This window comes from Eubalaena glacialis, chromosome 9, assembly GCF_028564815.1.
Source record: "Eubalaena glacialis isolate mEubGla1 chromosome 9, mEubGla1.1.hap2.+ XY, whole genome shotgun sequence".
Taxonomy (NCBI): domain Eukaryota; kingdom Metazoa; phylum Chordata; class Mammalia; order Artiodactyla; family Balaenidae; genus Eubalaena; species Eubalaena glacialis.
In genome coordinates this window covers 117,982,676-118,000,268 of record NC_083724.1, presented here as the reverse complement: position 1 = coordinate 118,000,268, position 17,593 = coordinate 117,982,676, and the positions used below count along the sequence as shown (strand labels likewise).

General features: G+C 34.0%; 1 protein-coding gene across 2 annotated transcripts in view; it reads right to left on the bottom strand.

Moving 5' to 3' along the window:
• GLRA3 (glycine receptor alpha 3) overlaps positions 1-17,593 on the bottom strand; it is a 191,011-nt gene that overhangs the window by 81,811 nt on the left and 91,607 nt on the right. For both annotated transcript variants that reach the window (XM_061199482.1, XM_061199483.1), the window contains exon 4: positions 5,218-5,441. In XM_061199482.1, the coding sequence (XP_061055465.1) occupies positions 5,218-5,441 (224 nt within the window). The remainder of the gene's footprint in view (positions 1-5,217; positions 5,442-17,593) is intronic.

Below are 17,593 nucleotides of genomic sequence, written 5' to 3'. Positions count from 1 at the left end.
TGTGAAGTCAGTTTTCACAAGTGCATTCATTTTCAAGTTTCCTAAAATATCTTGTCATCACTCATCTGTCACTGTTTTCTTTCCCGTTACTTTCATCTTCCTGTGTGTTAATGTCATTTCATTCCTTATTCAGTTTATTTCTTTGTTTTAGTGGCTTTAAGAAGGAAGTACATCAGCCATAAAAAGGAAAGAAATTGGGTCATTTGTAGAGATGTGGATGGACATAGAGTGTCATACAGAGTGAAGTAAGTCAGAAAGAGAAAAGCAAATATCGTATATTAATGCATATATGTGGAATCTAGAAAAATGGTATAGATGATCTTAGTTGCAAAGCAGAAATAGAGACACAGACGCAGAGAACAAATGTATGGATACCAAGGGGGAAAGGGGTGGGGTGGGAGGAATTGGGAGACTGGGATTGACACATATCCATTATTGATACTATGTATGAAATGGACAACTGATGGGAACATGCTGCATAGCACAGGGAACTCACCTAGTGCACTGTGGTAACATAAATGGGAGGGAAGTCCAAAAGGGAGGGGATATCTGTATGTGTACGGTTGATACATTTTGTTGTGCAGTGGAGGCTAACACAACATTGTAAAGCAACCATACTCCAATAAAATTAAAAAAATAATTAGAAAAACATTTTAAAAGGAGAAAAGAGATTTCAAAAAGTATAATTACAAATTATACTGTCTCCAGATGATTATCAATTGAAGTAAATTGGCCTCCTAATGGTAGTTCAGGTAATCACAGATTAAGCTAAAATGCTATCACCAAGGTGCTAGGAAATATGAAGAATTTTAAGGCAGAGAAAATGAAGACATAAACATGTACAAAAAAAAAAAAAAAGAAGAAGGAAGTAGAGAGAAATGGATAAGTTCAATAGGTCAGGTTTGCCGGGATATTTTGTTTCTTTCTTTGAACAGGCAGGAAAGCAGATCTCTCATGAAACATCACAGATGCTCCGTTTGTAAATTGAACAAGATTTTTTTTTCCTAGCACAACTTTTGTTAACAAAGAAACTGTTTGCCATTTGAAAATTTCAAAGTCCTGTGAGATTTCCAAAAACAACTCACAAAAAAATGAATTTAGTCTTGATCATGTGAGCCAGGATAGAGCAAACAAAAACCAGGGGCCAAGAGACATCATCGGTTTCATCTGAACTCATACTGAAAGACGAAAGATGCAATTCCGAATTATTCTATAACTTTTCTCAAAATATTAGAAGAAATGTGGGAAATTCATAATGGATGGCACCATTTTCCAAGTCCAATGACTTGATATAAACAACTAAATAGCCATAATCATATAGGATACAATAGAATACACACACACATTGTATTTCAATTCTATCAGTGGAAACCTTCTAGACATTATTATTTTGCAGAATGATTATTTCATGCTACCTGGTGATATATTCTTGCAACCTATGACACCCAAAATCTGTCTGAAATGAAACGGTACCTTACAATTAAAAATAAATTATACCTTTCACAAAGTTAATTTTCAAATTAGCAGGAAAAGAGGTAAATTTGCTTTGTTTACACCTGGCATGGATCCCCTGATAGCCATCAGAAATCCACATCACAAAGGAGTCAAGGGTCGTGACTTCAGGTTAAAAGCCTCTGTCGCTTAAAACATATGTATTTAATTCATAAGTAATATATAACTCTTACTGAAAAAGTCAAACAATATTAACTTACATATAGTGAAATCTACAGTTCACCTTTATTTCTACCCAAGTTTTACAGCTCATTTCCATAACTGGTCATTCTTAACCAATTGTGGGCATCCTTCTGCACTTCTTGTATGGAATTAGATATACATGTATCTTTCCATACACTTTTAGGTTTAAATATATAGAATGTTTTAAACAAAATAAGCATGAAACATTTCTAACCTTAAAGATATTTTGGAGGCTTTTTCTTATGAATACATTTAGGTCTATCTCACGCAGGGTACTTCATGATGTTGGGCTATCACTGTGTTCTGCCTTGTTCTCATTTGTGAATATACAGGGTCTTTTCTTTTGTTGCTATTTCAGTGGTGCAGTGGGCATCTTTGTAAATGTGTCTTGTGTACATGTGAACACATAAGTAATGTAAATTCCTAGAAGCAGAATCGTTGGGTTGAAGGATAAGTGTATTTTACATTTTTATATATACTAAGAAATCATCTTCCCAAACAGTTAATTTCAAGTCATATGCCTACAAAATAGTATTAGACAATGCTGACTATTACATCTTGTTAATTTCTGCCAATGTGTTTATAAAAAATGTTTTATTATTTATTTTTCATTTCCCCTTACATCAATGTTATAATTTTTGCTTCAACTGTCAAATATAATTTAGAAAACTTAAGAGGAGAAGAAAAGTCTATTATATTTGCTAATATTTCTGATGACAGTTTCCTTTCTTCCTTCTTGATGTTCCAACGTTTCTTCTTTTCTTATTTCATTTCTGTTTAGAAAACTTCCTTTAGCTATACTTTCAGGGGAGGTCTACTTGTGACAAATTCTCTTAGTTTTCCTTTATCCAAGAAGGTCTCAATTTCCCCTTCATTCCTGAAGGATATTTTCACTGGGTACAAGATTCTAGGATGACAATTCCTTTCTTTCAGCACTTGAAAAATATGTGTCACTTCTTTCTGGTTTTTATTATTTCTGATGAGAAATTTGCTATCATTTCAATTATTTTTCCCCTATAGATAAGCTGTTGTTATTATCTGGATGTTTTCAGGATTTTTATTTAGTTTTCAGAAGTTTGTGTACAATGTGACTTGGTATGAATATCTTTGGGATTTAATTCAATATCTCGATCTGCAGGTTTATGCCTTTTGCAAAATTTTTGCAAGTTTTAGTCATTAATTCCTCTAGTATTTTTTGTAGCTCTATACCCTATTCTCCCTCTCCATCTGAGACTCTGATGACACGAATGTTAGACTTTTGTTATACTGCCAGAGGTCCCTGAGGCTCTGTCCTCCCCTGGCCCCCAATCTATCATTTCTCTGTTGTTCAGAGTGGGTAATTTTTTTACTGTTCTTAGAGTTCACTGAATCTTTGTCCTCTCCATTTTTCTACTGAGCCCATCCACTAGGTTTTTATTTTAATTATTGTATTTTTCAGTCCTAAAATTTTTATTTGGTTCCACTTTATACCTTCTATTTCTTTGCTGAGGCTTTCTATTTTTTTATTGGTTTCAAGCATATCTGTAAGTGTTCAATGAATCATTTTCGTCATGGCCATTTTAATGTCTGTCGATAATTTTAACAACCTCATCATCTTTTTGTTGGCATCTGTTGATTGTCTTTTTTCATTCAGTTTCAGGACTTTCTGGTTCTTTGTATGGTGAATGATATTTGGTTGAAGCCTAGACATGTATATAATATTTTATGAGACTCTGGATCTTAAACTTTCTGTTTGCACTGGTTTTCTCTGACACTGCTCTGTCAGGGCAAGGGGGTGTGGGTGCTACCTTATTCCTTCCAGGTAGAGGTAGAAGTCCAGTTCATATCCCAGTCTAAGATTTATAAAGAAAAAAATAATCCCACGAATTCACTTCCATGTTGTTTCTTGGGTTCCGAGGTCCTTACTCAGTCAATGTTATTATGCCTACCATTGGGAGTCTCCCCAAGTTTGTGATATACATTGTGTCTAGGGTTTTCAGTTGTACTTGGCAGAAGAAATAGGGAAAACTATATCTGCTCCATCTTCCCACTATCTTTTGATACTTATGCTTTTTAGTAATTTTCCAAAAAGGTTCAAAATTCTCTCGCTTAGACCTAGGATTCACCATTAAGCTATTCATTCATATGGGAGCACAGGGCTTAATTAGTGAATGAGACCTGAAATCCTCCTTTATGTATTATGCAACAGTTAATGATTCAGGATTATATTAACACATATTAGCTAGCTTTCAGAAATCTGATGAAAGTGTCAATTCACAATAGAGTGATGGCACCTTGTCATTCTTAAGAAATGATAAATGTATTGAAAGGAAATTTGTTCACATGGAAGAGAAAAATGTGCATAACAGATATAATATACTGGGATAAAGACATTAGCATTATTTACAAAACCACTTTGTAGAAAAACGTTTTCAAAATCACTAAGCTACTAAGATTAAATTTTCATTCCTGTTACTTCTATTTTATACTATTACCTGGCAAAAATAGCAACTATCCCTGATATTGAGTGGATGAACTCAAAATCAAATATACCCATTCCTGATGAGAAGAGAAGTTAACAAAAGGGAAAATAGAGAGGTAAAATCTAAGGAATTAATATTCAGGCTACAGCTCCAATATTAAGTTTACCTTGATACCTTTAAAACATGTTACTGGTGATACAAATATTTTTGAAGCAGTTGCCTATTGCAATAAATAGAGCATATTGTCTCTTCTAAGAAATATGACATGAATTCTGGTCCTAACTTCCTGGTTTTTTTTTTTTTTAATTGAACTAAGTGATAAAAATAATTATGGAAAATTTAAGATAACCATTTTATTTTAGAATGTTTAGAATAGTTTTCAGGTGGCACACAAGTCATCAAGTAGATTAGTGTAGCTATTTACTGAATTTATACCTGTTTGCTATTAAATGAACAGCCAAAGCTGAATGAGTTCTAAAGTTCAACTGTCAAGAAATGTTATTTTTTGCATTTATATTTTGGTATTATTGTTATGTTTTGATATTAGCTTTAAAAGGCTACATGGTCTTCTGAGAAATGTATAATAAATAACTAAAATGTAAATAAGATCTTTTTCTAAAGGATGACCACAGAAGCTCAAGGACATCTTAAAAAATACATACACCTGATAAATAATTTATGGGAAATGGATCCCAGACAAGAAAACTTAAATATTTCTTCACGTGTAAATATTTAAAGGAAGTATGCATACATAAAAATACAATCACAACATATGATTCAAGCTACGTTCAATTTGCCTTTAAACCACCCACTAACTTGGCTGATGTAAGAACCTGGGCCATTTGTTAAAAAAGTGGATTTCCAAGAGTTACTCATATAGTTCCTGGATCTGGAACTTGGTATCTTATTGTTGATTAAATATATTTGGGAAATGGTATAGTGGGAACTTAAGTGGAACAATGAAAGCACTTACTCAAAAATTTTAAAACACTCACTAAAAACTAAAAAGAAACCTGCTACTCTGTTTCACTGAAATCAGGGATTTAAGCCTATGGCTCACCTTATTGAATAAAGAACATTCCCATTCTTGAAAATTCTTAACAATTTGTTGTCTGTAGTAACTTCATGAAAGTTGGCTCCCTTTTCATTGGCAAAGAACAAATCAGGTTTCCAAATGGAGTCCAACATGGAAGGGTCTAGGTCTAAGGAGTCATCAGGATATTCACTATATGCAAGTCGAGGATCATTCCATTTCTGACGAAGAAAGATATTCACTCTGTAATCCTGTGACAAAAGAAAGGGTGAAAAAAGCCTGGTTTAAAATATTTAGACTTGTATGTGTTAGTCTTTGGGCTTCGCTGAATTACAGCAAAAGCCACTGACATCCTTGTGAGCTTTCCATACCCCTCAATCCTCACTTGTTACCACCAAGAGTCATACTAGTTCTGAGGATTTGCCCAGGTTTTTTGTGATCTATATGCCTCCAAAGAAAAGGCCACAGAAGAGCACAATTTTATCATGCTTGTAGTTTGCTGTTCCATTAAAATTTTACTCTCCTGGCTTGTCAGAATAAAATATTGGATTGCTATTAGACACTCAGAATAAAATATTTTTGGATTTGCATTTATTTTCTAGAACCATTTCTTTTAGTAGGTATCCATTAGCATCCAGAATGCATTTAGTGAAATTTTCTTGAAAGCTGTCTATTTTCTAAAAATGAACATATGTACTTCTTTACAATAAAGGCACATTTTCTCATCTTTAGTATAATACGTAAGTTCTATGAAATTGGTGATCTGGTAAAAATAAAAGGTGGTTTTCAAATAATAAGGGATGAAACCTTTTGCTAGGTGTCCCATGTGTTTTCCAAAGTGACAAATCCTTTAAGATTTGACTTAAGAGATTTCCCAATTAGACCTTTCATAATTAAGTTAAAAGAAGAGTCAATGATTTCAAAGTCTTGCTCACAATTTCCGGACTAATGTATAGTGACAAAGATTGACAGCTATGTGTATGTGTGGTATTTGTACACAGTATATGAGTATAAGTACTCTCTATGACTTTACAAATACAATTTTCCCCTTAGACTTTTGAAACGAGCAAATAAACATGCAGACTTCATCATAAGTATAAGTAAAGTGAACATTTTAAGAAAGCTTCATTTCCACAAAAAATAGCCAGGGCTGGAGATATTCAGAGAAACTGAATATCAGTTTTCATCTATTTATTCATTCCTTGAATACCAAATTACCAGTAGTCAGAATAGAGTGACCAAGCAATCACAAAGAATGCTTCCATAATATCAGACCCGTAGATTGGTTATCTTGCAAGGAGGTCAGATTCAGAGTTTGTAGTGAATGTTACAAATGTATATGTGGCCTTGATCATTAGTTGTGCACTGAGATCCCTGTCTTCTAACTGTAACTAAGGTTACATACCAGATAGTATTTTTTCTGCTTGCTAGGTGTCCCATGTATTTTCCAAAGTGACAATGGAGCAGAGGTCACTTCAGCTTTCTACCACAAAGCTCACGATAATGTGGAAATCTCACCAGCCTCGAGGATCTGCAGAACTTATAAACGGGGATACATGAACAAGCTTCTACCAGCCAAGGACGGGTCATCCTCTCCTAGACTAGGGTTCAGAGCCCCAAGAAGCACAGCTCCATGGCTGGTGGCCAGTTCCTGCATCCCTCGCTGTCCTGTAATCTGTGCATCCACCCTAACTACCACCAAACACATCAATGATTGGACTAAAGTCAGTTTCTCTCTGCCTGACCTCTAGGGAGGACTAAAGCAAGACAAGTTATAATGATACCTGCCAGGAAAAATAACTGACTCGTAAAGAATTTCCTTTAGGACTGATTCTTAAGACATATTTTTAAAGATGAAGTATTTTTATGCTGTAATGAATTTATTGATTGAGAACAATCTGTGATGCTAAAATAAAAGTCCTTTTAAGCTGCAGTCTATGTGATAAAATTTGGTAGACTCTCCTCATCTTTATGTTTTAGTGATAAACTTTATAGACACAATCTCAGATCTTCCAGGAACGCTTTTTGCTCCAAGAATGAGCTGAAAAAAGACATCAAGTAGCCTTCAGTTTCTGTTTCTAAATCACACAAGGAAAACATCAACTGTCATCTGTCACCAAGGCCTAATGTTATCCTGTATCCATTGTGCTCTTTTTGTGAATAACCAGGACTATCTTTGTTTACTAACATGTTTAGGTCTTTGGTTTAGAGCCAAGGTTCAAAGCAAAACTGAAAAATGACCATTTCCTGAAAACCCAGAAACTTAGGTTTCAACAGTCCTCACAATTTGGGTTTTGACCTGCCTGCAAATGAACATTGTAATGGGAAGCTTCCCTATCAAACAAATTCAGCTTTTCAAAAATAAACTTTTAAGCCCACCTCCTCATAGCCAATGTATCCCATCTGTGCTCAGCAACCGATTATATTATTTCTGAATCCTGATCATAAGTGAAAATGTGCAAAGAAAAGGGTATAAAAAACATTCAAATAATACCACTCTAAAAGAAGTCCTTGTAACTCAAGTTGAAATAACTTGCTTATAATAAAAGGCCATGGACCAAAGAAGGAAACAGCTTTGCAAATCAGAGACAAATGGATGTGTATGCAGCATATGACAAAAAATGTCAAGTGGACTTACGAAAGCCAGTTTAAAAATTCAGTCATTCCTTGGACATACTTAAAGACTAAGTGTTTTTGTTTGTTTGTTTGTTTTGGGGGGAGGTTTCTGTTTTATTTATTTATTTATTTATTATTTTTATTAACAGTGTTGTGTTAGTTTCAGGTGTTAAGTGTTTTATTAGAGGAATCTTCCCTGTTCGCCCTGGCTATGCTTCTATAAGGGTGAAAATGTAGAAAGCTTATATGTGAGTAAAAAAAGAAGACAATAATAAATATGAGATAATACATCATGAGAATGAAATCAATATTTGTAGCTCACATTTCTAAAATCTACCCATGTATTGAATTCATTCATAAATCTTATAAGGCAGCTGAATTGACATTTACGTGTATGGAATCATAATATTTTAGAACAGAGACATTAATGATTCTTTTCCCCTAGAAGCTTCTTTTGTAGTAATATACATTTTTGCAAACCCTTCAGAAGTTTTTTATTTTTTCATCATTTTGCATGTTACACAATGAGTTATTTTAAATGTTATATCAGTGTATTATTAACCTTGTACAACAGTGATAGAAAATGTAATCATTATTTCATAATATAGAAAGACTAATTTTGACATTTTGGAAGTCAAATTTTATTATTATTATTAGAATAGAGTGTATCATGCTATTCTAATCACTTTAAATTAATTGTGTAGGAAAATATTTTGTTGACCAAGTAAAATTATATCTCATGTTTGGATTTGAAAATAAGTATCCATTAAAATGTGGTTTAAATTCCATCTGTATGTCACAGCGTAAATAATAGAACCACACTACATATTCTGACCTAGTATTTGAGATTCTTACGTTATGAGGTACAAATAAATAATAATTCTATTAGGCGAATATTATAATGATTGTAATATTATAACATACCAGGCTCAGAAGTAAGTCTTCTTGGGATCAAATGTCAGCTCTCACAGTGAATAGCTTTCTAATCTCCCTGCACCTTGTTTGCTCAACTCTGAAACAGGGATGATTATAACAGCACATCCTCTGATAGAGTTCTTGTGAACATTGGATTGATCCACATAAAGTACTTAGAACCACACTCATTAAAGGTTAGACCCTCAAAATTAGAAGCCATATTAGATAGAAATTTGCTTGCACTTTCTGTTTCTAAATTAGTTTTGAAGTACTAGGGGCATTTTGATTTGAATCTGGGATAGTTGAATTTGCCATAGAAGAATATGGGACAGATAATTGTAATGCTGAAATCTGGTGAATAATATCTTTGAAAATTTGCAGAGCTATTATGATAAGCTTATTGTTGACTTCTGTATTTCAACATTTCTGCATTTTTATATTTTGTCTTCAATCAATTGCCCCTCCTCCCTCTTTATATATAAACATACATATATATACATATTAAATTTGTTTGTTTGAGTAAATAAGGCCCTTTTCCATCATAGCAAATACAGCTGTTCACATTTCACTTTGTGCCAGATGTTATACTAGGTGCTTCATGGGTTACTTCTACTATTCTCATAGCAAATCTGTGAGGTAGGTGTGATTATTAGGTGTGCTTAGCTTCACAGATGTGGAGAAAGGAACAAAGACACATTAAGTAACTTCAATGGGATTACAGAGCTAATCAATGGCAGAGCTATAATCCAGACCACAAGTTCTGATTTCAGCGTTTTAACGATATACTGATTGTGTAATACACTGCCACTCATGATTGCCTTGTATGCAAACCAAACATTTTATAAACTAACACAGATTCTGGTTTATGTGGTTTATGGTGGGGTCTTTTGGTAAGGAATTTGGGGATTTACTGATCAACATGCTCACTGATGGGAAATTGCAAGCACTAAAACTAAGTGTTCCCAGATTAAATCAAATTGTTGCCACATTGTCATTTGTCCGTAGTGGGAACCCTGGTGGGAAACCAAATTTAACAGAGAGCACAACCCTATGTATCAGCTAAAATGACATATAGAATATTATTTTCATCTTTTGCCTTACAGGGAAGCATAGGATTGCTAGAAATGAACTGAAATGACCAATTAGAAAAAAAGTAGAAAGAAATAATCACCTAAAGTTAACAAAGAAAGTTAAGTACTTCTCTTTTCTTTGGTCCATAATTCAGTTAATTTTTAAATTCCTTAGTGCTTTCAGGCAATTTCTAATCCAGTAGCTAAGCCTACCCCCAACCCCTTGCCCCTTCCTTTTCTCCCTGCCTTCTCACTCCCTCATTACTGCACTTTTCTGCCCTTTCCTCTCCTTCCTTCTCTATTCCTTTCTGTTTCTGTGTCTCTGTCTCCCTCTCTTTCCCTCCCTCTCTCCTCCTCCCCTTCGCTCACACACCTTCGCACAGCACTCCTGCACCCTCTGCCTCTTTAAAACCTGCTGCCAAACTATTATTTTGTTGCTGTGGGCAGGTGTTTTTACATTGTATTGTTACAGATCAAAGAAAATATATATCTACAATGCTGCCACTGTTGATATCTTAATACCTTTGTTTTCTTTTCTTCCTACACATTTTCACACAGTTGAAATTTATCATACCTGCTCTTTTGCATCTTTCATTTCACTTAATGTATTTTATGCATTTCCTGGTAATCCTCTTAATCATCATTCCAATGGCTATATGATGCACTTTTCTTACACAAATACTTTTTCATATGATTGAATAGGGTCTAGTGCATATGGAATTACACAATTTGTGAAAAACTGAAATGTGTTCATTTATTTTCAATAACCAAATATATTTTTTTGCTTTATGTCTCAATAAATCTGAGCAAGAATTAGGAGTATAAAGTATTTCTAAAAAAGAATGTGCCAGGCATATAATCAGAAGGTAATATGTCTAAAACAAGACTCTTTGAAAATGGCACTGTAAAAATAATCATCACAAAATAGCACAACAATAACCACCAAGTACAGTATTTTTTCTGGACCACTTGAATGCTTTCCAGTTGATTGTAAAAATTTTCATCTAAAATGGGGTTTGTAGTGGCAATTATCACTGCCTTTCTTATTTATAATTTGATTTAATGAGAATGGTTTTATGAATTCAACATTCAGTATACTAATTAATCTTTTGAAAAAGATGCTCTTTCCCAGGTTAAAGAATTCAGTTTCTACCCCTATTTTTAAAGTTGTTGATGATACTGTTGAAGCTATTGTTAGGAAGTGGTACCTAACCTTATTAAATTATTGGAAATTTATTTGAGAGTCATGTGATTTTTAACTTGATATAAATTTTTCCCCAGTATATCATTATTCAGTTACTGTCTGTAAAAAGTAAGATGTGAATACCTAATGGTATATACATATATTGGAGCACGTGTATATTGAAAAGTTGAGATAGATTATATTTATTTTAGCTAAAAACTCAACAGAATTTATTCAAATTAAAAATATTAAAAGATCAATATTATTCTCAAAGTTATTTAGCATTATGCAGCAAATGCTTATTTTATCCTATATTGCCAACCTGGAATTTAGTTTAGTGTTGATAATACAATAGTGAAAGATAATCTCTGCTCTCCAATTGCTCACTATATTGTAGAAGATAGCCTGTAAACAGATAATTTTTTTCACATTATAATTGCTATGTTGGAGGCATGTACAGCAAGCTAGTGGAACACAAAGAAGGGCTAGCTAATAGGGACCAAGGTGGAGAGGTTGGGGAAGACTTCCTGAGGAAAATCTAATTGGGCTTCGTTTTCAAAATGAAATAAAATTTAGCTGGGCAAACATTGGGGCCATAATAAAACGTGTCCTATAAAATACTGGACAGAAAATCCAGTAACCACTAGATTTTTGTATGATTAATATAGGAATTTGGCTGAATCTTAATTATTATAATTTATTATTTACTTCATTGGACATTTATTGAGCACCTTCTGTGGAGCAGGTAATATTCTAAGGGTTATAAAGTTGAATTATGTATTGTGTCTACCACCTAGAGGCAAACAGTCCAGACAAGAAAAGGAGATGGAACACATCATGAATAAAAGCAGGGAATGTGGAAGGAAGACACTATGAAAATAAGAGCTTTGATGATTTTCACCTGGTGTTAGTCTTATTTTTCTAAAAAATAAAATAAAGAGTGTGAAAAAATAAGTCTTAAAGACTTATATATATATATGGGGCCCTATGACTGCAAATTATTTTCTGGATGAAGGTACACAATATATATACTTCTTAAAAGTATTGCTGTCTTACAAGAAAAGAAGAGGATTCTTCAAAGACAAAAAGAGTAACAAAAATAAGAGTGAGCTAAAACCAAAGGAATGATAAACAAACACAAATGCCTGAACTGGGAGACTGAGCCTTGGGCCACCACAAGGTAGGAAAACAGAACTTGTGACTGAGGATTAATTAATCAGACCCTCAAGATTATCATAGATTAGGTTCAAACAAATATGAGCTCATAACAATGACAATATTTTAACTAAAGACAAAAGAAAACAGACATGAGCAGACATGGACTTCAATGGAAATACCAGATCAAGAATAGGAAATACACATGTAAAAGGTATTTAAAGAAATAAAAGATAAAGTTGATAATAGGAAGCTATAATACCAGAGATATTTTTTAAATAATCAAATAGAATAATAAATGAAATGAAAACATAATTGTTGAAATTAAAGGTTTAATGAATAGGTAAAAGCATGTAAGAATCAGTTGAAATGAGAATTGAACAGAATGTACAGCTAAAGAAATATCCCAGATTAAAATAGTGGGAGAAATGGAGAAAGAAAAATTTTTTAAAAGTTGAGTCTTTAAGGATAAAATGGAAAAACCTAAAGTAATCTGCATCTAATTAGGATCCCAGAAGGATGAATCAGAGAAAGCCAATAGTCAGAGAAAATGACAAGGATTTTCAGAACAAACATAAGAAACTAATGCTCGGATTCACAGAACTCAAAATATAGCAATAAAGGTATGTAAAAATAAGTTTATATGAAGACATTATATGAAAACTGCAGAATAGCAAAGGAAAAGAAAATACCTTTTAAAAAAATCACCTTTCTACTGCCAAGTAATATTTCATTGTGTGGAATATCACATTTCATTTATTCATTCATCAAAAAGGAATGGAGTACTGTCACATGCTACAACATGAATGAAATATTACGCTAAAGAGGCCAGTTACAAAAGACCATGTATTATATGATTCCATTTATAGAAAATGTCCACGTCAGACAAACCTATGGAGACATAAAGTAGATTCCTAGTTGAGGGGAAGCAGGGAGTGACATGGATGTTAGGGAGTGATAAATGTCTAAAAATATTTGTGATGATGGTTGCGCAACTGTGTGAATATTCTAAAAATCATTTAATTACAGACTTTAGCTAGATTAATTGCATGGCATGTGTACAGTAAGTACTTATCACCTATCCTGGAAAATACTTAGACTGGCAGCAGACTTCTCAACATCAATAATGAAATTCACAATATAATGGGTTAATTTACTCAAAATACTAAGGGAAAATTACAGTGAACTTTGAATAGTGTACTAAGTAATATAATCTTTCAAAACTGAAGATGAAAGAAATTCATTAAAGAAAAATACACAGCTTAATCTTGAACATTTATAAAGTGGACTTCTAATCAATTTACTTCAGAAAGACAGAAAAAAAAAAAACCACCCACAGAATCCTGTTCCGAAATGCAAACAGAAATGATGAGACACTGATTAAAGTGGATATAAATTCAACTAGTCTTCCTCTACATAAAAATGTTGCTATGAATGCATAATTTATGGGGTTTAAATGAACTGAAAAATTGGAAAGACAATATCATATACTAAGACTAAAATCGTACGTAGAAATACATCCAAAATATGTTAAAGACTTTTATGCAGAACATTTTATGATTTCTTGACAGCATAAGTACTTAAATGGAGAGAGAGATGCCATGATTATACAAAAAAGATTAAATATTATGAAGGGAGCAATTGTTTCCAAATTAGTTGTTAGATTTAGTGCAATTTTTGCCAAAGTCCAACAAATTTTTTGAGGAAATTGACAAGCAAATCTTTAATATATATTTATATTAATCATACAAATTATAAGATTCAGGAATAGCCAAGGCATGCTTATAAAAGAAGAACAAAAGTAGAGTGACTTCCTGTAATAGATACTTAAAATGGCTAAAATGCTGTAAGACATTATGATATTGGTGCAAAGATAAACTGACCAATGGGACAAAATGAAGAGTCTGAAAACAAGCCTTATTTGATATATAAAGGAAGTAGTTTGCAGATTAGCGTTGGGTGCTTAATAAATGTTTCTGTATATGACAAAAAGTTCACATTCTTTCCCAATGTGACACCACTCAAGAAAGCAAGTTTGGGTAAAAGTTCAAGTATAATAGTAAAATTTTTAAAAATAGAAGATATAGCAGAGTATTCTATGGCCTTGAGGTAGGGTAGATTCTTTAATAAATTCTATGATGTCAAAATTAAGAAATTCTATTCATCAACAGGCCACGTAAGGAAAATGGAAAAACAAACCACAGTGGAAAAAGATATTTGCCACACAGGTATAACTGACAATTGGCTATTGCCAGACTATAAAAAATCTCATACCAATGGATGAGAAAAAGACAAAAAACTGAGTAGAATAGAGTCAAAAGAAGAAGACATGTTCACTGGGCAGAGATCACAAATGTCGAACAAATATGTGAAAAAATGTTCAAACTCACTGGTAAACAAAGATGTGCTAATTAAGATATTGAGGTACAATTTTATACCCACAGGGTTATTAAAAATAAGAAGTTTGATGATATGGAATTTGGCAAGGATATGGAGCAAAATGATAGCTTATATACTGCAGCTGAAAATAGAAAAAGTGGGAAAAATCGACATTGTATTATAAATTTGATATGTGAATACTCAAGATAGAAAAATTTTAGTTCTAAGTATAAATCTTAAAGAAACCCTTCCACATGTGCACCAGGTGACATATACAAAATACTTATAGCAGCACCATTAGTGATAGTGAAAAACAAAACAAAAACTGGAACCAATCCAAACATTCATTGACGGGAAAATGTATAATAAATTATGTCAACAAAATCAGATACCATATAGCTGTGAAAATGAATTAACACTACTATTTGCAATGAGGATAAATCTTAGAAATGTTAAATTTAGTAAAAAAAGAAAAGCGTCAAACATATGTTATAGCATCATTTTCATAAAATTCAAAACCAAGCAATCCCTCTCTCACTCTCTCTCTCTCTCTTTCTCATTTATCTGTCTATCTATGTCACTTTCCCTCTCTCTAATAAAATTTTGAGGGCAAAGGAATTATAAACACAAAATAGTTGACAGTGGTTACCTAAGGAGATATCAGGAGAATGGGCTTTGATGGATTATACAGGTATGTTTAATATTGGTAATATTTTAGTTTTGAAATTAGGTGGTGGTTTCAACAGTGTTTGTGTTATTAAATTATACCTTGTCACTTACATATATTATTTATGTAATTACATACCAAAATATTATATCTGAATATGAAATTAATCACTGGAAATGCTCATTGGAACTACCCGATTCATCCATGGGAAATACCCTACACACTGTAGTGTTTTGCCATTTATATACTTTGTGCAATATATTTTATGATTTATAACACATGTTTTTATTAGCATCTTGTTATGCCCATCTTACATGATGTTGTAGTGGGTAGAGTCATGACCCAAAGATGTTCAAATTTCAATCCTCGGGACCTGTGAATGTGTTAACCTTATTTGGCAAAAGAGATTTTGCAGATGTGATTAAGAACCTAGAGATGGGGTTATCTGGGTGGGCCCAATGTAATCATGAGGATCCTTGTGAGTGAAAAAGAGGCAAAGAGTCAGTGTCAGTGATACAATGTGGGATTGGATTGGTTTAAGATTGGGGAAGAGAGCCATGAGCCAAAGAATGCAGGCAGCCTCCAGAAGCTGTAGAGACAGGGGGATGAATTCACTCCCAGAGCCTCCAGAAGGAACACAGCCCTGCAGACATCTTGATTTTAGCCCAGTAAAACTCATTTTGGAGTTCTGACCTCCAGAATTGTAAGAACATCTTTTGCGGTTTTAAGCCACTAACTGTGTGGCAATTTGTTACAGCAGCAATAGGAAATGGATACATATACCTTTTAAAATTGATTTGCATACTTTCTCATTCTCATTTTTTGAAGAAGTTTCTAGAACAATAGATTTTTTTTTTTTTTTGCTAGTCATTCAAGAGGGTAGAACATTTAAGGCAAAAATCACTGGATTTACAGACAAATGGAAAAAAATAACTCAGAATGCTTCCTGTTTGTAGGAGTCCTACTCAGAGATCCTGACTAATTTCAAAATGATTAGAAAATAACTCTCCTTGCTCAAAGAAACAAGGATAAAGTGCAAACTTCCTAACAAATGTTTCGTTGGTTTAGTGTTATAAGATTTTCTCACTCCGAAGTACTGCACAACATAGGTTGCTGTGCTTCACAAAGTGAAGAACACAATAGTCAACGGCAGAGTAATAACTCATAATGTCAGCTCTTGTTGCTCCTAACATCTGCTCTACAAACCCCACCACAAGGAGGGTGGTCGTCTGGGGCCACTGATTCTGAAATAACGGCCCATTGGGAAAGTGCCTTTCCATTCTCACTACACCAACAGGGAAGAAAGCAGTTTTAAAAGAACAATTTAGAGGTTCAGAAAGATTATTTCAAATCTCCCCTTGACGTCTTCATTATCCGTATGTTTAATTATTCTCTGGAAAAGGGCAGAATTATTTTAAAATTATAATTTTTAAGGAAACTTAATTATGCACCAAAGCTGGAAACATAAAGAATTCCCAAGAATTGAGTCGACTTTCAAAGATAAATGGAAAATGAAACATAAAATCAATCCTTGTTTTTCAGAAGTTGAGAGGTTTTTTCTTATAAGAATGGTATTTAGGTCTTCCCTGGTGACGCAGTGGTTAAGAATCACCCTGCCAATCAGGGGACACAGGTTCGAGCCCTGGTCCGGGAAGATCCCACAAGCCGCGGAACAACTAAGCCCGTGCGCCACAACTACTAAGCCTGCGCTCTAGAGCCCGCGAGCCACAACTACTGAAGCCCGCGTGCCTAGATCCCATGCTCCACAACAAGAGAAGCCACTGCAATGAGAAGCCCGCGCACCACAACGAAGAGTAGCCCCTGCTCGCCACAACTAGAGAAAGCCCTCACGCAGCAAAAAAAAAAAAAGAATGGTATTTAAAGGAAATAGCTATATAAATTCATATGATTTATCAGGATTGATCAGAACATGTGTGTGGAGTCAGTGAACTAACACTCTATGTTATTCATTCAGTAACCTCTGTTTAGATGTAAGATTTGTCTTAGTTTGTGCAGGCAGCTATAACAAAACACCATAGACCCGATGGCTTATAAACAACAAAAATTTATTTCTCATAGTTCTGGAGGTTGGAAGTCTGAGCTTAGGGTGCCAGCATCAGGGTGAAGGCCCTCTTTCTGGTTGCAGACTTCTCACTGTGTCCCCACATGGCGGAAAGGGCTAGGGGCTCTGGGGGATCTCTTTATAAGGGCATTGATCCCACTCATAAGGGCTCCACCCAAAGGTCCTACCTACTAATACCATCACCTTGGGGTTTCAACGTATGAATTTGTGGGGGACACAAACATGCCGACGATAGCAAGGTTGAAAATTAAACCACTGGCAAAAACAATAAAAGGCTACATTCATTTAGAACACTGCCTGTGCTTACACTCCAAGGGTAGAAATTCTGGTGAGGG